Source organism: Ictalurus punctatus, chromosome 29 (assembly GCF_001660625.3).
Source record: "Ictalurus punctatus breed USDA103 chromosome 29, Coco_2.0, whole genome shotgun sequence".
Lineage (NCBI taxonomy): Eukaryota > Metazoa > Chordata > Actinopteri > Siluriformes > Ictaluridae > Ictalurus > Ictalurus punctatus.
In genome coordinates, this window is record NC_030444.2 from 640,263 (window position 1) to 662,762 (window position 22,500).

The 22,500-nt window shown below is 39.5% G+C and overlaps 2 protein-coding genes across 7 annotated transcripts in view; both read right to left on the bottom strand.

The window, feature by feature from the left end:
• Positions 1-2,344, bottom strand: part of stra6l (STRA6-like) — a 10,392-nt gene extending 8,048 nt beyond the window's left edge. The window contains exons 1-4 of one of the 3 annotated variants that reach the window (XM_053677412.1): positions 2,110-2,344; positions 1,295-1,349; positions 379-479; positions 165-295 (exon numbers count right to left, since the gene is read on the bottom strand). In XM_053677412.1, coding sequence (XP_053533387.1) covers positions 165-295; positions 379-479; positions 1,295-1,349; positions 2,110-2,111 — 289 coding nt within the window. In that variant the 5' untranslated portion in view covers positions 2,112-2,344. Of the gene's footprint in view, positions 1-164; positions 296-378; positions 480-1,224; positions 1,350-2,109 lie in introns of those variants that run through there. The other 2 variants (XM_053677414.1, XM_053677413.1) reach the window with 2 other exon arrangements.
• Positions 2,345-3,935: 1,591 nt separating this feature from the next.
• On the bottom strand, positions 3,936-21,631 carry LOC108260686 (stimulated by retinoic acid gene 6 protein-like). 4 transcript variants are annotated; one of them, XM_053677409.1, is made up of 21 exons: positions 21,240-21,628; positions 20,904-20,974; positions 20,657-20,765; positions 17,854-17,873; positions 17,256-17,328; positions 16,308-16,408; positions 14,775-14,905; positions 14,226-14,346; positions 12,837-12,927; positions 12,627-12,731; positions 12,065-12,126; positions 11,802-11,913; positions 9,727-9,817; positions 9,365-9,440; positions 8,901-8,979; positions 7,809-7,857; positions 7,570-7,687; positions 7,191-7,310; positions 6,678-6,841; positions 5,327-5,461; positions 3,936-5,206 (listed from the first exon to the last, which is right to left on the bottom strand). In XM_053677409.1, the coding sequence occupies exons 7-21, from the start codon at positions 14,881-14,883 to the stop codon at positions 5,058-5,060; spliced, it is 1,581 nt and encodes a 526-aa protein (XP_053533384.1). In that variant the 5' UTR covers positions 14,884-14,905; positions 16,308-16,408; positions 17,256-17,328; positions 17,854-17,873; positions 20,657-20,765; positions 20,904-20,974; positions 21,240-21,628; the 3' UTR covers positions 3,936-5,057. The 4 variants fall into 4 exon arrangements, with proteins under 4 accessions (XP_053533384.1, XP_053533386.1, XP_053533385.1 ...); XM_053677411.1 differs by having other exon boundaries at positions 20,894-20,974; XM_053677410.1 differs by lacking the exon at positions 21,240-21,628 and having other exon boundaries at positions 20,904-21,128.
• Between the last annotated feature and the right edge of the window lie 869 nt (positions 21,632-22,500).

Below are 22,500 nucleotides of genomic sequence, written 5' to 3' on the forward strand. Positions count from 1 at the left end.
ATTATCGTCTTCAGAGTCGCTAATGTTATCAGAAAAAGCAGCGTCTCTAGTCTGAGTGTTAGAAATGGTTTTAATGTGATCACGTTAGAAGTTTTTAGATGACTGGATAAATGGAAATGGATGAAACTATCAGTGTGAGGTGTGTAGTGTGAGACAGTGTGTACCTCTGGCCCAGGATGGAACAGGATACGGTGTGTAGGACTCGGAGAAGAGCAGCAGGACACTGGGAGTTACAGCACCGAACGCAAAACCGTACGACCAGCGATTACTCATACTGCCCAGAAAATCCAGCGGCCTAAAGACAGCAACAAACACGAACCATGATAACACCATCAGAGAGCGTGTGTGTGTGTGTGTGTGTGTGTGTGTGTGACTCACACCACGATGCCGAATCGACCCTTTAGATACGGGAATCTCTCCTCAAATGGGAAACTCTTCTCTCTGCGCTGCACGAAGGACAGCAGTGCTACAATACACACCTGATTATTATAAACACACACACACACACACACACACACACACACACACACATGTTAATACCATACCACATTCAGCACAACGTTCTGTTTTTTAAAGCCACATTAAAATCAGAACACAAACAAATCCCCATGTTTTATCCCATGTTCTGTATCAACCATTAATATTCAAATATTCAAATTTAATTCATGAATAATAATAATAAATTATTATATCATTAATAATAGATCCTGTAGCTTGGTGTTTGCATGCATATGACTTTTTTATGTCATACCTTTGATATTAGTTTTCTTTTTCATATAGTAACTTATTTTTTTAAAAATTAATTCGTGAAATAATCAATGTTATTATCATTAGTAGTAGTAAGGCAATGACAATAATATTTATTATTATTAAAAGCATTATTATTATTATTATTATTATTATCATTTTGAGTAGTTGTACTATTGCTATTAGTATTGGTAATGTAAAAAATATTAGTAGTAGCAGTAGCTGAAGTTGCAATATTATTATTAGTAATAATAATAATAATGTGAAAATTTGCAGTAGGACTACGGTTATTATCTGTATTATTATGAACTGTAGGATGAACATTAATATCTGTATTATTATTATTATTAGTAGTAGTAGTAGTAGTAGTAGTACTAGTAGTAGTAGGGTTGGGAGGAGGAGTTATTACTGAATAAAATTATCTTTATATTCATAATATTTATTGAGTAGTAACTCTGGCCAAAAATAAAGTAGAACCTGTTCACACTGGAGCTCAACGACCATTTATAATGAAATCATCTCATCCAGACAGTTTATAATGACTCACAGAGGGAACAAGAGACGCGTGGAGGAACAGATCCATCGGTATACATTCACTCGCCCTGTGACAGAGAGAGAGAGAGAGAGAGAGAGAGAGAAGACGAGTGAATGTAAAGTTTATCTGTTCTATCATTAAGGGTTCTTCAGTTTGTTCTTCTGAGGTGCAGTTCTTCTGTACATGTTGCTTCTCGGTTTTCTCCAGAATCGCCTCCTTTATGGGCTTATCTGAAAAGTGCTCAATTGCTAAACCATCTAAATATCTTATTTTCTTCACTCACAAACACACACTGCTGTGCAGGGCGAGAAGGGGGGGGGGGGGGGGTTTAAAATGAGAACATTTAGAAATGCACAGGATGGAGAATAAGCATCTAAAAGCAAAAAAACCCGTATAAAAAGCAAGGGTGCCAAGACTTTTGCACAGCAGTGTAGATCAGTGAATCAGACTGCACTCTCGCTTGGGTTTGTGCTCGTGTGCATTCAGGAGCTGTTCATTACAGCTGCAAGAGTTCAGCTTTTCCATCGTAATAAATGTTCCATGTAAAGACGAGTCACATGTTAAATATTTTCTCATTTATTCCAACGTGACATTTCAAAATGAAAGTTTGCTTTGAGAATAAAAAGAGAACAGAGTTCCTGAAATCCTGAAAATTCACAAAATTCTATTATTTAAAAAAAAAATCTAAATCACAAAATTCTATCTATTAGACATTACTAAATAAATATTAACGTTATCCAATTGAATATTTGAGTAAAATGTATGTTTTCCTTCAGTATTATGAACTCTGTGTGTGAACTCGGGGATAAAAAGAAGAAGTTACTCACATGCTTGCAGCTCTGTTGAGAAATCCGAACACACACGAACGCAAGGCTTCGTCCTTAAACGCCACCAGTTTTCACTTCCTCCATCTCAATCTCTCGTCTCTTATTCACCTGAAACTCTTTATCCAAACTGTCCATTTCTGATCACATGACCGCGTGTGTACTTTGGACCCCGGCCTTTCGTACCACAGTAAACTCTGATATTGTGTAGAACACACACACACACGTGACTCACAATAGAAGTGTGAGCATCACTGTTTTAATTCTTTTTATTAATATTTCTTAAGTCTTACTTCTTCCTCAATATTAATTAACTCCGTCTCAGATGCTTCTACTCAGAAAAAATCCTCAGCAACCATCAAGGTGTGAACTACACAACAGGTGGTTTTAATGATCTGAATGTGGAGCTCCGAAAATCTACTTAAGCAGCTGCGTAACCCGACTCTGAATACCAGCAACCTTCCCTGGGTTAATACCAACGTAAATTTTATACTCATTTCGATGACTATTTATACAGCTCTGTATTTTAAAACATTAAAAAATACACAAAATTCTCAACAAACTTTTCTTACCACAGGATACTGTATTTCTACTTCACTAAAGTTACCACAGGATATTGCTAGCTCACTGAAGTTACCACAGAATGTTATATGTTTATATATCATCTAAAACGTTAACATGTTTAACATTTGAACACAACTGGAGTTATTTCTAAAGTTCTAAGTTTTCTAAAGGAAAATGTGCCTGAGTGCAACAGATTCTGGTTAATCTGTCAAGTCTCATCATTAATGTAATGAACTCCTAATATAATAAACATCTAATAAAGTAATAAAACAATCTCTAGTAAGCTGAGTGTGATTCAAACACAGCTGTAAGGTGAGAGGAAGTGTATTAGAAACTACTGGAATGCAACCTTGGTGTTAAGAGAGAGAGAGAGAGAGAGAGAGAGAGAGTAGTGTGTGTGTGTGTGTGTGTGTGTGTGTGTTATTCATTAGTCCTGATAAGCGCTCGCCTGTAAATCATTAAACACTGTGTCTCTAACTGAGGAAGATTAAGTGTAGGAAGTGGTTTCGTTGTTTCCTAGAATAAACATTTAAACACAGTTTTCATCAAATTTCGTCAAATATTCAGAGCCAAAAACTCTTTTTAGAAGGCTATTGCTAGCTCGCTAAATTTACCACATAAGGCTATTGCTAGCTCGCTAAATTTACCACAGAAGGCTATTGCTAGCTCGCTAAAGTTATCACAGAAGGCTAATGCTAGCTCGCTAAAGTTACCACAGAAGGCTATTGCTAGCTCGCTAAAGTTACCACAGAAGGCTATTGCTAGCTCGATAAAGTTACCACAGAAGGCTAATGCTAGCTCGCTAAAGTTATCACAGAAGGCTAACGCTAGCTCGCTAAATTTACCACAGAAGGCTATTGCTAGCTCGCTAAATTTACCACAGAAGGCTATTGCTAGCTCGCTAAAGTTACCACAGAAGGCTATTGCTAGCTCGCTAAAGTTACCACAGAAGGCTATTGCTAGCTTGCTAAATTTACCACAGAAGGCTAATGCTAGCTCGCTAAAGTTATCACAGAAGCCTAACGCTAGCTCGCTAAAGTTACCACAGAAGGCTATTGCTAGCTAGCTAAATTTACCACAGAAGGCTATTGCTAGCTCGCTAAATTTACCACAGAAGGCTATTGCTAGCTCGCTAAAGTTACCACAGAAGGCTATTGCTAGCTCGCTAAAGTTACCACAGAAGGCTATTGCTAGCTTGCTAAATTTACCACAGAAGGCTATTGCTAGCTTGCTAAATTTAACACAGGACTATGGTGATAGCTAGCTTCAGAAAGTGTATAAAAACACATAAAAATAAATTTATTGAGCTCAAAGAACAATACAGTACATTTCTCATCACTGGATGAAGTGGACGAGACTAGAGCTGGAGACCATAGCTGGTGCATTAAGTATTACATTTACATAAAAATGTTTTTATGGGGTTTTATAACTGGAATTAATTTGGCAGTGGGAATTTGTAAATAATGTGCACTGGTGGAAAGTATCATAGAGTCAAAAATAACACCAAATGTTTGAGATTACATTCCAATTACTGCATTTTCCAGCTGCAGTTTTCCAGCTGCAGTTTTTTTTGCCACCCAGAAAGCATGTAAAAGTTATTTTAAAATTTAAAGTAGTTATATCTTCAAGAAAGGAGTTACAGCTGTTAAAATAAAAAAAAATCTCTGAATTTACTCACTCAAAATATATACATACACAGTTCTATTATCGCAACAATTACATTTTACCATTGAACAGAATGCTCAAAATATATAAACATGTTTAGAATGGTATAGTAACACACAGATAGTGTAAATTTCTTTTCCTTTAAGCAGTTTTACCTAAATATTGAAAAAAAAAAAAATCAAATTTTGAGATTCGTCCGATGATGACCTTCACCATGCCATGCAGAAAAGGAAGCGCAAACAGCACTCAGGTCATGTGACATGGAAAATAGTACATAATAAAGATATTATTATAGTACATAATACACAAAATAGAAGTTTTGTATTATTGCAATAATACGGTATTATTATTGTATCAAAAAATTGCATACAGTTGAATTGTTGCCATATGGCAACGCCATGCATTAAAAAAGTTAGAGATCTGAGCTTATTGCATTGTGTACATGTTTTGGTTGATCTCGAGATCCATAAACTTTAGTCTTTGAGAATAAAAAACACACTAAAACATAAAAACTGAAAGAATTGTACCGGAAATGTATACTTGGTACTAGCAAGTTAATAACTCATGTAACAAATATCTCATGTTATATGAAGGTAATATTTTGATGGTAGATCTTGTACTTTTGTTTAATATTTTTTTGGCAGAATAAAATTTTTGCTTGTAAAAAAAAATGACAGCTAAAAATATCTGCAAGATGTTATGCAGACCCGTGTTGTTGTTTTTTAAGCCGTGTTTGCGATGGCCCAGGCGAAGGCGAGTTCTTTGTCGTTTTTGTGTCCGCGTTTCTTCCTCAGCAGGATGAGTTTAGGGTTCCTCACTAGGGTGTACATGAGGAGCCAGCGAGTGTGAACTCGGTTCTTCGCTAGAGGCTCTGGAGAACAGAATAGAAATAAAAATGTGTGAATAGCTTTGTTTGGAGACCAGATAAGGAGACATGGCTGAAAACACTTGAGTTCATGTTGTCTAGCTAAACATTCATCTCGTTTGTTACCTGCGTTTAAGCGTGAGTACTCGCCATTTTGGAGACTCTCTGAACTGTGTTTGGACAGCAGGTGGCAGAAACTCAACAGAACTGGATTAGTGTGATGATGATCCGTCATTATCATTCCCAACCATGTATAGTAACCTGAGAACGAATAACAGAATGAATAGAGGAATGTTTGGTAATTTTCTCAGTCGTGCTGCTTGTGGACGCTTTTGGTGTTAAAACCTGGTACTTTACGGGTAATACACTTGGCATTCTGGTAGCCCAATCAGGACCCCTGATCAAAAGGTGACCATTCATCACTTCAGTACCAGAAGGAATGTCCAACTGGGCCCAGTGTCCTTGAAAACGAGGAGCACTAACACCAACACCACTCCTGTTTTTTTTCCTCTTCTCCTTCTCCCTCACTCTTTGTTCTACCTCACTCCTGTCCTCCATGTCTTTATGCACAGTAACGAGGCCTTGCTGGATTCCGGTTCCTCGATGCATCTAATCTTAGAGATTATTGGGACCACACAAACAATGTATTGTTGCAAAGTCTTGCCAAACTTGGTGTCAGAGCTTCGTATACTAGCATTGATATTCCTGTGTTCTGAGCCTTGCACTGATTCTTGAGTACTCTATGGATTTCACCCTTTTGTTTTGGATATTTGTGCCTTCTGCATTTGAGGGGTTGTGTCTTGGATGTCACAACGCACGTCCTGCACGTCCTGGTCAGTCTCTGCCTGATCCAGCTGCTAATCATTTGGACAAATGAGACATATTTCCCTTGAGGTGTTAATGGGCATGCTTGTGGATGTGAGTGATGATCATTGGGGAGGTTGGCTGCTGCTACAGAACAGAAGGACTCTGAGTTGTTTGGGGATGTTAAGAAATGATCATGTGAGGCATTCCTTCAACCAAGAAAGAGTAATCAATGGTCAATTAGTCCAATTACTCTTACCTTGACTTTTCAGTGATTAAGGAAGAGTTATATAGAGTGACACAAGATTGATCATAATCCCAAATCAGATAAGCAGCTAGTGCAGGAATCAGGGATTAGGAAGTAGGCTATTTAGTACTAATCTAACAAGGATGTCCCAGAACATCTTATTTAGCTCTGATTATGTTATAGAACGCACACTGGTTAAGAGCGGTTATTTTCACTCACTGTACACAGTTTTCTTTCTCACATAGCCTGCAGTGTTGGTTGCTGCTATGTGCAGCTAGAAAAAAAAAACAACCTAAAAAGAATACAGAAATATCAAAATCGCACTGCTATAAAGTTCACAGAGATGTGCTGTGGCAAACAGTGAACACAACCGGAAAGGATACTAACAGATGAGTTTAAAAGGAAGAAAAAAAACTACAGTCTTACTCAAGTCCTGCTTCTCGAAGCCTTCTGGCATGATGGGCCGCTCGATGCGTGACAGGAACATCAGACACACGGCAGCACTTTTAATGAACCGAAGTAAGCAGCTCATTATGCCCAAGATCACGTTAAAGAAGAAGAAGAAGTAGTTAATGTTGTGGAAGGCCTTCCTGTGGAGCACAGAGTGACGGAATTTAGGTGGAGAAATAGGCACAGGGTGAAAAACACACATCCATGAAGTTGTGGAAGCGCAAGTGCTTCTGAACGCTGAGATGTAAAAGAATGAACCACTATAGATTATAGTAGATCTGTTGCACCTCCCCGGACAAGCAGGAGCAGTGAGATTCACCTGGACACCTTCTTGTGTAAGTGAGCAATCATGCCTTTGAGGTCTCCCGAGTAATCCTGTTTAAACTTTTACCTGCTCAGCTCGGTTTCTCTAATGAACATCAAACAGGACTTGCTTTAATTCATTACTGTTATCCTGGACTCACCTGCGATAACGAACAGTCGTGTTACCTGTTGTTGAGTGCTAACGGCTTGGCTTCATCCGTAGGTGAGGTTTTGTCTTGCAGGAAGAATATGTGGCTCAGCAAGCGTTGCAGCAACATCAGAGCCAGCAAGGTGAAGAAATTCGCCCTGATTTTTATAAAACACAAAACTGAGATCAGACTGCAGCTTCTAAACTGCTAAACCTGTCATCTGTTATCATTTCTATTTAATATAATGTATAATCATAATATCCTTTTTTTACATTTCAACTTTTAGTTCTGTATTTAAATATTTCAACAAATGAGCTGAAATGGTGTGCTACCAAGCACTCCAGAGCCAGTAGAAGAAGGATACGACCCCCTGACCCTGGAGAAAGAAACCGATGGACTGATGGATCAGGACTTACAGACTCTTGGCAACATCCTCCAGCCATATGTCAAATCTTTCAAGGGAGATCGGTATAATAACCAGAAACACAAACGCCAGGCCAAGAGCAAACATCACCAACTGACTGATCAGATAACCTGCAAAATTAATGTTTATTTAATGAACTGTAGCACAATTGTTCTTCTTGTCAAAAAACATAAGAACATTAGAAAGAAATGCATTTAAACCATGAATATTAAGTTAACGTAACACACTCACCCCACACGGTGAAGGCGATCTGATGGCCAGGATACTTCAAAAGCCCCACCTGGAGAAGGGATTATGATAATGATTGAATGTTAGCAATGATACAGATCATTTTATTATACAATTATAAGATTATATTTTATTATAGCAATTAATACAGATCTCCTTGCTAATTCCCGCCCACCAGCAAACTACCAACCGGGGCGGACGAAGGCGAACACGTGAATCCAACCAACTGCATCTTTTCAAACTGCTGCTGCTGCTGCGTCACAGGGCAGTGTAACACGCTCGGAGGAAAGCACTATCTGCCCTCTTCTGCATGCACGTAGACTCCCGTGAGATCGGCTACTGTCGCTCTGATTAAAAGAGTGGAGAGAGTATGTCCCTCCCACCCAGCGACCACAAAGAATTTTCTCCCTGGTGTCCTGGCCCCAGTTCCCGGGCGTGTGAAGTGCGAGACGTCCAGTGAACCCATTCACTGACCTCTTGAAAACAGTGGTCTGGGGTTTACATCAACTGAACTTAGTGCTGTATGCTGAGTAACCTGACTGATTTAACTAGTCACGGTACTTCCTGTGATGGTGGGGAAGGTGTTCTGGTCAGCTAAGGAGACTGTCTTGTGTAAAACCAAAAGCAAACCTGATTAAGAGCTCCGCCCCCAAACGAACCCAGAATCGGTCCTACCATAATTGTGTCCACCTGACCATCTAATCATTGCCTTAAGAAGACCTTGATCAACAAAAACACATGTTAGATTTTGGTTGGAGATGAAACCTGCAGGGAGGTACAGTAGATCTCCAGGAACAGCGTTGGTGACCACTGACCTACAACATACAGTAGTTACTACTTTAATACGTGCGTGCAAATAAATCAGAGCTCCCAGTGTTTAAGTAACTGTAAATAAACTGGAGCTAGTTTTACAGTGAGCTATGAAAACTGTGATTCTGTCTGATGACGTTCTCCTCTTTCTGGTTCCAGCTCAGGCCTCAGAGCAGACGGAATGTTTCTCTTAACGTCTTTATTAGCGCTCCACCCTGAACACGTCACCTGAGCATTGTTACCCACTTCCTCACATGACACACAAGGAAAGAAACACACACTCACCACACCATAATCAGGGTCCAGTTTGAAGTTCTTTGGCAAGTATTTTTTATCTCCAGCTCGCAGCGATTTTATGTGCTTCCTGTCAATGGAATGAATTCATAAAAGAATGAATGAAGGGAGAAATGAAGTCTCAAAAAGTGAAATGGAACATAGATAAACGCATAAATGTAAGATTTATAAATAAAAACTGTATTAAAATGCCACAAGTATGTAATAAACATCACTGCTGCTGTTACAGTGATGTACACTGAGTCTCTGGGTGGTGTGATGTAGTGTGGTTACTCTTACCACCCTGAATGGTAAAGCCATACCATATCCTTTAGCAATAACATGGGAGCAGGTATCTGCTAATCTTCCTTTTTGGCTAATTTGGTGCTTCATGATTTATAATAAAAATCAATATTCTCTCTGCTATTTATTTATTTTTGTCATCAAAATGACTCAAAGTTCATGCTCCGGCGTACCTGTAACACACCAACACCTGGCTGATGTGAATGATAGACGTCAGCGTGGCACAAGCTACTGAGCTATACCAGGTGTCTGAAAGCAAAGCATGACACGAATGAATGAATTAATCAATAATAATAATAATAATAATAATAATAATAATAATAATGATAATAATAATAATAATAACATTTTGCTGTTTCTAGCTGTTTTCTGAATCAAATTATGGAATATGAAAAGAGTGGGCAGATATTGTGATGTGCTAAAAACTAAAACTGTCTCATATCATTACAATCCAGTAATTAAATAATTAAATCAATTGAATCACCAATCAGCCAGTTAAAGACAGAGAGAGAGAGAGAGAGAGAGAGAGGCTTACTTTTGAAATAGTTCTTTACATTCATTGTGGAATTGTCTATTTTCCATTGTGAGGTCACCCACCACGAGTAGATCATCTCAAATGCTACTGCCTACAGACGATACACAGAAACTCTCTGTTCAATATAGGGATGCACTGAAATGAAAAATTTGGCCGAAGGCCGAATACCGAACACATTTTTTCGCATTTTTTCCATTTTTTTCACCACTGCATAAATTAAATAGTCAGAATGTGCTTTTTACTATTTTGTCTAGCTTTTCAAATAAAAAAATCAATGACAAAAACTACAATTTCAAAATATTTATTTAACACTGAACATTTTTTTTCATTCCAGCGGGCACAGGCTACCAACAAGGCACAATATAACTTTAAATAAATAAACGAGTAAAATAAAAATGTTTTGATGTGGTCATCTCTGAGCCCTTGAATAGCCGATGTTCGGCCTGTAACTGACTGCTGAAAGAATGGAACACTCTGTAGACTACAGCAAAAAAAGTGCATTGACAAGAGTGCAGAAACTGGTTCTACTGGGTTCTATAGGGTTTATGATATCTGGGATATGTATCGCTCACGTCCCTGTACACCTCGCCGAGTGTTATAGTAGATATAGTAGAGTTAGATACGTTGTTAATGTTCTGTTCCTTGATAGATTTAGTTAGTTTAAACTATAGATCAGTTCATTTAGTCCCGCTGGTGTTTCTGCTCCCAGTCCATGGTACTAGTTCATGGTTCTTGTTCTGTGTTGTGATCCTGTTTCCTGTGACGCGACTCTGATTGCTGCTTCGCCCCGTTTACGCCTGTTTGCCCATCACCCGACCCACTGCCTGTCTTGACCACGTTTTTTGGATTACGATTTGGATTTGTCTGCCTGCCCTTAAATAAATACGTCTTTACCTGCTTCCGTACTCTACTCCCTTACGTCTCGCGACGTGACAGAATACTCCGGAACAGAAACAAAAATGCACGTGTCCACAGTAAACATCCGAAGAGCACGGAGCTCGTGCACGTAGCTTGTGCACGCGCGCGCCCCCTCATCGAGGTCGTGACATTTGCGCAGCTCACTCTGGTTGCTAGGCTATTTGGTCACGTCATCAAACATGTCATTGTTCGGTCAAATTTATTCGGCATTTTCACTTATACGGCCGAACACCGAAAATGCTTTTTTTGCTATTTTCGGTGGAATAATTTCGGTTGCATCACATTCGGTTGCCGAACACTCGGTGCAATCCCTAATTCAATTCATAGTGGACTACTACGGACGATCATACCCGCAGAATTTAAAAATGAAATAAATAAAGGAATAGATGAGTTGATTTATGGAACTTGTTGCCACAGGACGTGTGAAACAGTGAAAGTCTTCTTGTTTTTAAATCTCACGTCAAGACCCATCTTTTTAGGCAGGCGTTTATGTGATTGTTTTTATGCCTGTATCCCGTCTGTAATAATGATTATTGTCGTTAATGCTGATTGTTTTATTGTGTCTGTAAGGCGCCTATAAATCAAATGTATAATCATAAAACATTTAATAAATGTGTAATATTAAAACAATCATTTTTAATTCAGTTTAATCCTAAATGTATTTTTGTATTACTTTTCTCCTTCATTCATTATTGTTCATTAATTTTCAATCTTTTAAACTTATATTTATTAATTATTTCATTTACTTTTATATTTATATTTTTCATTTATGCATACATTTATTTGTACTTTTCCGTGTGCAGTATGTAAATAAGGGAGGCGGTCCCTGTGTAGCGTAGCTCCAGTGCATCATTGGTTGAGAGCTCACGTGTAAGTGCTATTTCCAGATTTGATGTTTTTTACAGTAAACAGAAGCGTACAGTATGAAACGGGGCGTCTAGACCACCGCCTTTAAACACGAGTACTGTACTCACCTTTAACCCCCCCAAAAACTCAGGGGGAGAAAATGCAGTAAATATAATATAACGTAAATGCAAACGGAAACTTAAAAAAAAGATAAATAAACACTAGAGTCTCGTTTATTAAAGCATGAATAGTGCAAATCTGGATTAATTTAATCATATATTACACACACACACACACACACACATACATACCGTATACAATGCGTAGAAGCAGAGCACGACGGTGGCGGTGATTCTGTTTGGGAATTTAAAATACGGATCCCACTCGTACACGTTCCTCTGGAACCAGCTCTTCTCCACCGGTCTGCGGTGTAAAATAAGTGTTACAGTGTGTGTGTGTGTGAGTGTGTGTGTGTGTGTGTGTGTGTGTGTTATAACTCAACAACAGGACCAGCACACAATCCATCGCTAATGTGCGTTTGTATGACTCTGTGTGTGTGTGTGTGTGTACGTACACTTTAGCAGGCCGTCTCAGTAAATGTTGTACATATTTGTACTCATTCTCCTTCAATTCCTCCTGCAGAAATCACACACATGAAGATTCAGAAACACCCAAACACACATAACGCTCTCACAGATATTTCTGGTTGTTATTTCTCGAACAGCAGTCCATCTGGGTTTGTGGTCAGCAGCGGGATGAGCATTAAATGAACGGACTACAGAGAACATATCTTGTCTGCTGTACGGTTATCCCTGCTGTCAGAGAGGACAGATACACCACTGCATTCCAAGAACCTGATTAGTGCTTTTATCTTCAGGAATCTTTAAACAGTACCACTCGACTGTTACTAAACCATAAGGTTAAATCCCTTTCTATCACGTAAAAGCTATGGAGATCCATCTTCTATACTGCTTATCCTTCAGGGTCAGAATCCGGAGCCTATCCCAGGGAGCTTTGGGCACAAGGCGGGGTACTGTTCATGTTTTTTTTTGACATTTATGGCGTTGGAGTGTGTGTGTGTGTGTGTGTGTGTGTGTGTGTGTGTGTGTGTGTGTGAGTGTGTGTGTGTGTGAGACCTGCTGGCAGTGATTCCTCAGGCGTTTCTGCACACCCTTTACAATGATGGAGCCAAAGCGGCACACCAGGAACCCCAAGCACAGTAACTGTGGGGCATCAAATAACTGCACACAAGAAGACATTTGGAATGTGAATAGTTTTTGATTATATCTGATAAGCACGAGATCACGAAATCTGAAAAAATATCTTACGGACGGTGGTTCACTTACCCAACCTGCCCGCAAACGGTAAGCCTCCAAATCATCTCCTTTAGGCATTAGTATTCTGCAAAAGATCAAGTTACACAGCTGTGCAACGAACCTGGCATCACACACACACACACACACACACACACACACACACAACGGTAAAACAAGGGTTAATAGCAAGGCTCGCTCCTTCCCATTCAGCCGAACACAAATCACTCAAAATGGCGCCTGTAGTGTATCCTTCACTGGTTGAACACCCAAAAACACCAATTTCCTCAGTCTGTAATATGAGCTTCTCTTCTCAAGGTAGTTGGCGGGTTCTGCTCTCTGGGCGCATCCATAACACGTCATCCACGGTGACTGAGACGGCGCATGCAAGACAACGAACTTAAACCAGTTGGATTATTTTTACTCGTTCATTATTTACTCTTTCTCAGACCCTGCCTTCGCCTGCAACGATTACAGCAGGACACGTGGACCTCCACGGCTACATACTGCTACACCGCAACAAGAAGACACAAGCATAGCCACAGATTCACTGCAGAATATCAACATCATCTTCGATTGTCAGTGTGTGCAAGCGGAGGTGTGGTCTAGTGGCAGTTGTGTGAATCCTTCACAAGGTTCCAAACCAAGAGTACACATTCAGAGCTATTAGTTGTTTAAACCAGTAGTTTTCAAAGTGGGGGGCCGCCAGGGGGCGCCCGGGGGGCCTCAACAATTTGGTGTGAAAAACAAATAAATACATGATTTTCTCTTTCTCACTCTCAGACATCCTCACACACACACACACACACACACACACACACACACACAATCAATTCCTAATGTAATGTAATGTAAAGATGTAAGATATTATAAATAATTATTTTAAAAGGGGGATATGTTCAGAAGTCTGTATTTTTAATGTGTTTTAAAGACACCTTGCAAAAGGGGGGCCTCCATCAAATGTTAATGCCATTTGGGGAACCTTGCCCTGGAAAAGTTTGGGAACCACTGGTTTAAACAATCGATTTAACAGGGCACACCTGGTCAGTCATGTGTTCCAATATTTTTTTTTTGGGGAGGGGCGTTATTATTACAAACAAAAGGTGCCATGATCTAGGTTGTTTAACGCGTCTAGATGTAAATTTGTCACATATTAATCATTCATATTCATCTAACCCCTAACCCTAACCCATATTCATCTTTTGATCTCAAACCCAAATGTCTTCAGTGTATAGCGAAAACAATAGAATTGGCATTCCCGTTCCAATACTTTCGGAGGGGACTATATATGTGCCTAGTGAGATCAAATCAAAGAAACCAGGAAAATAAAGAGCCCCTTTTGAACTCTTCCCAATCCCCTGCCTCTGTCCCCTCATTTCCACACAGAGTCACACAGTGCAGTGCTAATAGGATGAAAAGTACCAGCTGAGTGAATACAGCAGCCCCAGGACTCCTCCAAGCAATCGGTGTTTTGTTGAAAGACAGACGAATAACGGCATGCACGCGATGCTTACCATCAACGCAGCTAACAGAGCCACCAAAGCTGAAACAAAAACACACGTACACACAACTGTGAGACAAAAGAAGTGTATAGTTCAGTAAAACTAACACACTACACATGAATCAGGTGTGAAAGAAAGCAGCCAATCATAGCTGCGAATTCTACAGTCACACGAGCGAGTGAAAAAGGTGACAGGTGATCATTCATCTTCTCTGTATCTACAGTGTCAAGCATGTAACGTAAAATCACACAACCGATTTTCACACTGATTAGTGACAACAGCAGCACACAGTCACAAGAAACAAACTACACGCAACATACATGTGCTTCTCATTAATAAGCTTATTATTAATGATTGCTTTTATTAATTGTCAAAGTAATTTGATTAATATCGTCATTATGAACAAGTCCAAAGCTTTAAAAATGTGTTAGAAGTTTACATGTGTTACACTGTAGATAGTGTAGTGTACCTTTTAAATAATGCGGCACATAAGTGGTCAGCAGGGTTTGGGACATCAGTTTGAACACGAAGGGGGTCACGGAACCGAAAGCAAAACCGTAAGACCATCGGTTCTGCATCTTGCCTGTGAAGTCCAGGGGTCTAATAGTGTACAATAAATCAGCAGAAAATTTAAATCATGTTCCTCCTGACCATCTCAGATTTGCTTCAGGCTATTCTCAATAAACAGTGTGTGGAATTTCAGGCTTGTATCGGCATTAGTGTCTGAGATAGGCACAGACAAACAGGGGGCGTGGCCATAATTATACTGTAAAAAGAAGTGTTACAGAAACATTTACAAACTTCCATAAGTCCTTACTTTTAAACTATTCATGCTGGATACTTGAAATTCTCACGGATTGTTGTCCAGTATACAATGTCTTTAACGTACACAAATGAAGATCCACAGTTGCATATTTACCAATTTATAGCCTTCTGAATATTGTTAAAAAAAATAATAAAAATCATAATTTGACCCTCTATATTTCATATTCATATTGCCCGTGTATGACAAGGACTCCTATAAAAAGAATTATACTAAATAATGCTGCAAGCAGTGATGACGGGGCCAAGCACAACAGGCAAAGTAAGCAGATAAGCAAGCATGGTTTTAGAATGGGCATAATTTTATGACAAACAAGACAAGCACGGACACAAGGTGGCGCTGTTCCGAAACTGTTCAGGTACCCTCAAGTCATGATGGCTATGACATATGCTAAGTTTGGTCTGAATACACTAAAGCGTTACGGAGATATAGCCTCACGTCTATTTTGGCGTGCTTGCCATTGAATTCACTTGCACGTTATTCGAGAACGGTTTGACCGACTGACTTGAATTTCAAGAATTTTTGTCAGGATGGTCTGAAGATGATCTGATTCGATTTTGGTGAAAATCAGACAAATGGTCTAGGAGGAGTCAAAAAAGTTCAGAAAATTCAAAATGGCGGAAAAGCTAGACAGGCAGAAATTGAAACCATGGTATGCATGGTACTCAGCACGAGCCAAGGAAGCAGAAGAAAATAAAAAATTTGTTTCTATCCTTTAAAGGTTAGGTATCCTTAAGTTATTACCATAAATATGAGTGAAATTGTGACCTGATGGTGGTGCTACAGGTTTCAGATAGCAAGTCCAAATTTGGCATGGTAACATTTCAGACTGTCCTCCATCTGCGTGTCAAATATAATAACTTTCCTATATATAGTTCTATGGGCTGCCATAGATTCAATAGCGGAATAATAATTATAAGAAGAAGAAGAAGAAGAAGAAGAAGAAAATTGACAATTACAGTAGGTGCTTACACACCAGCGGTGCTTGGCCCCTAATTACAAATGTACAGAACATGAAGGTGGTACCTGGAACCAGACTATATTTATCAAGGTATCAAATACGCTATGTTTTACATCATGTTTTTCTACATTACTAAATCAGAAAGTTTGAATTATGTTAACAATACACCTAATCCAGATATTTACAGACAAAAATAGAACAATAAACTACAAACTAACATCACAAAGCTGAATCGGCCTCTCAGACACCGGAAGTGCCTCTCACAGTCATGGATCTTCTTTCTGCGCTCTTTAAAGGACAGCAGGAGTATAATAAATACCTGCAGCAAAATCACCCGCACACACACACACACACACACATACACACACACACACACACACACACACAGGAAATTAGTCTTGCTCATTAAAATAATTATTTATTATATGAGATCAACAGTAACATAACCCACTGACAAATCTATTTCAATATAATTAACTTAATTAATTTTCTCTTATTTGCCAAAAAATACTACTGTTATTTATTAAACAATGACACGTGGTACAGTTGATCTGTTTATAGTTACACTTAATGTTCATGAGACAAGTTAGTTCCTGTTCTTGCTTACATTATCACCGCTGTAAACACTCGTTCCCTGACCAGCCTCTCTTTATTCTCTCTTTATTCTCTCTTTAAGTTAATAATACAATTTTTTTTTTAATCCAGCTTGTTACGTGTGTTACCAAGAAACCGCAACGACGCATAAACTCCTCTGTCCTGAAGATGTGGGAAAACTTAAAGTTACAGCTTCACCTCTGACACTGGAGACTCCTTCCATAAATGTTACATAAGCATCTTCTTACTTCAAAGAAACTTCACCATATCAACAATTTTTTAATCAGTTTATTATCAGTGGTGTGTCCGCTGTACACGACTCTGTGAATTCGCTGTTGGTTTAAAAACGAAAACGTATCACAACTAGAGCAATTAATATAAACCTGCACTACTGTCAGAGCCGCTGTTATAGAGAATTCATCGACACCTGACTCCGACCAATCAGAGTCCGGAACTCAGTACACTGTGAAACCTGGTTAGTTCTCATGATGTGATGTCAGCACATGGAGAGTTCCAGCAAAACACAAAATCATATTTCATTTAAAAACAAAACAGATGAAGGAGTCACTCACAGATGGCAGCAGACTCAGTTCCACCTGGAGCTCAACAAAATCGTGACAGTACTGATTCGACCCTGTTCCATTACTAAACAAAAACAAAAAAAGGTGAAATTTGGACAGACCGAGTGAACCAGACAAAGAATCTGTTTTTTAAAATGTTTTTACAGAATGTGACGGAACATAAAGAACTTGTACAAAGGTGTTCCCTGAGTCATTCAATTTGGCTAAAACTTTGTCGCTGCATGTCTTTGGTCACAACTTTTGGTCTAACGTTTCCGCTTTAAGTCATGAACTCATCACCACATGTTTCTTATACAATCTGCGATTTTATCTGTGAGAGTGCAATCAGTCCAAAACTGGTACAGGATGAAGCCATCTTTAATACCGCACAACATTTCTCTACGGAACTAGTTTGATTTATTAAAATGAGTCAGCTCAAAAGAGTGATTCGTTCTCGAGTCAGTCACCACTACAGCACGGTTTACGGTGAAAATGTGACACGGGGGGGGGGGGGGGGGGGGGTTACTAATATGAACATTACAGTCGTTACTTCTACAGAACGATGTAGAGACCCGATGCTGATGGTGATACACTGTAAGTGGATACTCACCTAAATATGAATCTCAGGATCTGTGGAAATAAGAAGAGATGATGAGTGATCTAGGATACTCAGAGGAGAGTAAAAACATCTTCATGATTATAAAACAAAATCCCTCAACCTCTCTAACACCAAATACTCAAAACGTTCCTTTAATGTTCTTTATTTAAGCTAACAAAGCCAAAACTTTCAAGTTTAACTCTGAATTTATCTGGATTGAAAGGTTCTGCAATGGTTCTTTATAGCACCTTGTCAAGAACTATTTTTCATTGTGTAGGGTTCTTGAGTTGAGCTGTATGGAGAAATCTTTGTTTTTTTATTTGTTTTTTCCTTATGGGTTCTTCAGAGCAGTGTGTTGGTTCTTCAAGGTATCAACCCGTAACAGGATAATGCGAACCCCATAAAGTTCTTTGTGGAACTGGAAAAGGTTCTCCTGGCAGGCATCGCTCTTACGAACCTTCCTATGGTTCCTTAAAGCACTAACTAAGGTTTTTATTTTTATAGAATGTATGATAACATGCTTCCTTGTGGCACTGCTACCATTTGTGAGTTCTTTAAAGCACCAGCAAAGGAACCGTGTTATCATAAGTTCTCTAAAAATAAAACCTTAGTTAGTGCTTTAAGGAACCAGCGAGTGCAGTTTTGTCGCTGCGAGTCGCTGTAGGTGTGAACGTGGCTTTATGGAGCTCCTCATAATCAGCTTACCTGCAATTACACTTTTCTACCACTAGGGGTTTCCGCAAATGCATGTGCAGGAGTTGCTCTAAATCAACACACTTCCTCACACACTCTCCATATAATATCTTTTACCTGAATCGAACATTTTGAACAGTGTGAGCTGATAAAAGATGACAGAGGCGGGAACTGTACAGTTTGGGAAATGATTCTGTCATTAACGCATGACAGAATGTCCATAATTCCACTACTAAAGATAGTTTGAACATAGGTTTGAACTTCAGGCTGTAAATCCGCAATGTGCTACTGTGGACATGTCAACATTATCATAGTGTTCTTCATGATTTGTGAATTGTTTCACAGTACATCTTGTGTATCTTAACCCTTGTTCCTTAGTCAACAACTTACAAAAAAAATGTGTGTAATAGCATTTACTGTATAAGATCCTAATCACTTAAGACTTAACCTATAATGATAGAAAAACATTATTTCCAGTTAAAACTGGAGTTGTGAAAACTTTCACAGATTGATGTGACTCTTTGTAAAGGCGTCATACATATTGGCAGTGAAATACTTACGTCTAAGACATAAACGGAAATTAAGCCTCAGAATTACTACAAATGACCTCCTATATCGGTGATACTCAGCTCAGACAGATCATCTTGATTTGTGAAGGATTTCACAGTTCAGTTCTTTCTTTTAATAGAAATTAACGCAAAATCAAGCAAACGCCACAATATTCAAAGGAGCGTGCGATTTTTCAAAATTACAGCGTATTTAACCTGAGACGTGTCATGTGACATCATCACGACGAGCATTCATCCAAAGCCCTCTTCGATTCACGTGCGTCGAACAGGAGTACAGCTAAAAGGTCTCAATTACCGACAAGCATCACTGAAAGAGCGTGCAGAACGATCGCGTGCGATCGCGATTTTCCAACTTCAAGAAGTTTTCCACATAAAAAAAGCACAAAAATCTCCGCAAGTTGCATCACAAATTCTGAAAAAAAGCCGGAGTTTTTCCAAAAAGCTTCTTGATTTGTGAATTGTTTCACAGTTCAGTTTCGTTTTTTTTTAAACCTTGTGTAATCATGTTGAATTCCTCGTCACCACTATACGCTACTGAAATAACTGCTGTGACTATACATGGTATAAGCTAATCTGCTGAACACTGCGTCATAGTATGTTGTGTTTATATTCACAGGATTTTTAATTATGTTGTTATTCTTTATTCTTCGTGATATCGGACACTTCCACACACACTGTGTACTGGTTCGAGCTACACCGCCACTTACTGTGCCTCTTGTTCTGTTTTAGCAGATACTGTACTGTCCTGTGTTGTCTGCACATGTCTGAACGTGCACTTTACGTAGAAAAGTGTAGCTCTTATTTAGTTCTGTGTCGTCTCATGTGGATAGTCTTGGCGGAACGCCATTCGTTTCGTGTGTACTGTACCAACTGTATATGGGCGAAATGTCAATAAAAGCCACTGGACTTGACTTGACTTGTTGAGTTCTTGAGTCGACGGCATACCAGACAACTCAGCGTTACCGGTCCTGACAGGCGTTTTTCATTCAACACACTGCTTAGAATAAACAATAATTTCTTACATAACTGGAGTTGTGAGAACTTTCACAGATTGGTTTAACTCTTATGTGTAGTTTACGTTTAAGGGTTTTGTAGTCAGCAATAGACAAGCGGTTAACGTGCACTGTGCGGAACGCGGATGGAATTATTCAGTCTGTACAGAGGGGTATTTATGTTGTGATTGCTGCGGCCTGAGTTGCTTGTACATAGTTTGTAGGAGATTTTATTGCTTGAGCAATAAGAAGAATTGTTGGTTATAATGTTGTGACCCGTTCACCTCACCGAGTGCACTTATATCTCGTTTTAAGTTTGTTTGTTTGATACTGTTGAATTGTAAAAATAATAATAATAATAATTATATTTAATATTAGACCATTGTTATATTACAACCAAATGGTTTTAATAAAAAATCATCACAGTGTGTAAGTATGGCAACAACAACAACAACAACAACAAAAAGAAAATGCAATAGAATTCAAATGATTAAAATTAAAGTTAAAATTGCGGCTTCAAATAGAACGGAATTGGACATGCAGACAATAACGGCAAAGTACCTCCTACTTGGAAGTAGGTACCGCCCACTTCGCAAGTCCCGCTTATGTGCGGCGTAAGCACCTCCCACTTAGTGATCTCCAAGCTGCAGCGATATATACTTGTTCTAAACTGTCAGGTCGGCAACACACACACACACACACACACACACACACACACACACACACACACACAACTGTACTAAGGGGAAATTAAAAGAGAAATATGATAAGCATATCCAGATGTAATGTGATGCTAACTTCCAGGTACCGGCACACGATGACGTCATCCCCGCGCCGCTCTATTTCTCCCAATAGGAATTATTTCACAAATAAAATACCCTAAAAGGAGTACAACTGGTAATTAACACATTTAACAATCTAATCAACATACACTCTACACCACTGTGAACCTCCCCTCAACACTCTGGGTATTCCCACTGCAAATACAACCACACTAATGAGTACATTCTGCTCCCAAAGGTTATTAGAAATTAGCATTTAAGTGCGTTATTTACACACACACACACACACACACACACACACACACACACACACACACACAAAACATCAAACTGAATGGAAACTTTAAAGTGTTAGAACTCACCTCTGAGAATCTGTTTCCGTCATTCCCAGAAGTGTTGTTTTGTGCCATTCCGGAATAGTACAGAATAATAAAACACTTCTCTGTTTCTCTCTCTGCGTGTGAGAGTGTGTGTCTGAGAGTGTGAGTGTCTGAGTGAGTGTGTGAGTGCGTGAGAGTGTGTGAGAGTCTGTGTGAGTGTGTCTGAGAGTGTGAGAGTCTGTGTGAGTGTCTGTGTGAGTGTGTGAGAGCGTGTGAGTGTCTGTGAGAGTGTGCGTGTCTGTGATAGCGTGTGAGTGTCTGTGAGAGCGTGTGAGTGTCTGTGAGAGCGTGTGAGTATATAAAGGGTCTCCGATGATTCACAGGAAGCCACTGAAACCCACTTACAGGAAACCCACTTACAAAATAACCCTCCGGGTAACTCGCATCCAGTAAGAGGCTGTGCTGTACCGCCGGCAGACAGCAGGGGCAGCAGAGGCGCATAATGTGAGCGGCCCTTCAGAACTCAGAGGTGAAATGGTTTTCATCAGGAACATGGTGCAGGAATACATAAAGTGCATGTTTATATGCAGGACAACACATACACAGAAGATGGGCTGTGAACTATAAAGCGCTGTGTGGTGAATAACTGGGTTAGGTGTTTGACTAGTCCAGGTGAGCGCTCGGTGAGCAGCAGGGTGTTGAGTAAGGGTGTTGACTGCCTCTGGGAAGAAACTGTTGCAGAGTCTGCTGGTGCTGGCACAGATGCTCCGGTACCTTCTGCCTGATGGCAGGAGGGTGAAGAGTCCATGAGACGGGTGAAGAGGGTGTGAGGGATGAGGGGGTCGTCCGGAATACTTCTGGCTTTGCGGATGCCGCGGTTCTCCAGGCTGATTCACCTGGAACACCTGCCAGCCAGGAACTGAGTAGAGAATCAGAAATAAAGCAGAGGAAAGAAGGGACTAGGCAGAATTAAAGCTTAGCCAGGAAAGAGAAAATAATCCAAGTCGAAGATGCAATTGAGACGAATACTGAATACACTATAAATATGTAGAGGTAGACAGACGAGAGAGAGAAAGCGAGAGAAATCACCGTGTATGTTTTCCCCACAACTCTTTTATTGAGATTTGAATAAAAAAAAAAAAACCTTGAATGAATTGAAAATCCTGAAAAAACTCAACTAAACAAAAACCGATTATCAGTGAGGTGATAAAAAGAGACGTACTGGGGATTGAATATTCACACGAACTGTTATAAATATGAATGATATTAAAAGAGCACGAGCAGTGGAACAGGACGCGCTGGA

Excerpts from the sequence above, each read along its gene's own strand:
- LOC108260686 (XM_017461129.2), bottom strand. The coding sequence starts at position 21,287 with ATGGCACAAAACAACACTTCTGGGAATGACGGAAACAGATTCTCAGAG. Across the intron at positions 12,732-12,836 it reads ACCGTTTGCGGGCAGGTTGG|TTATTTGATGCCCCACAGTT; the intron begins GTAAGTGAACCA and ends TCTTGTGTGCAG. Across the intron at positions 5,207-5,326 it reads GTACTCACGCTTAAACGCAG|AGCCTCTAGCGAAGAACCGA; the intron begins GTAACAAACGAG and ends TCTGTTCTCCAG.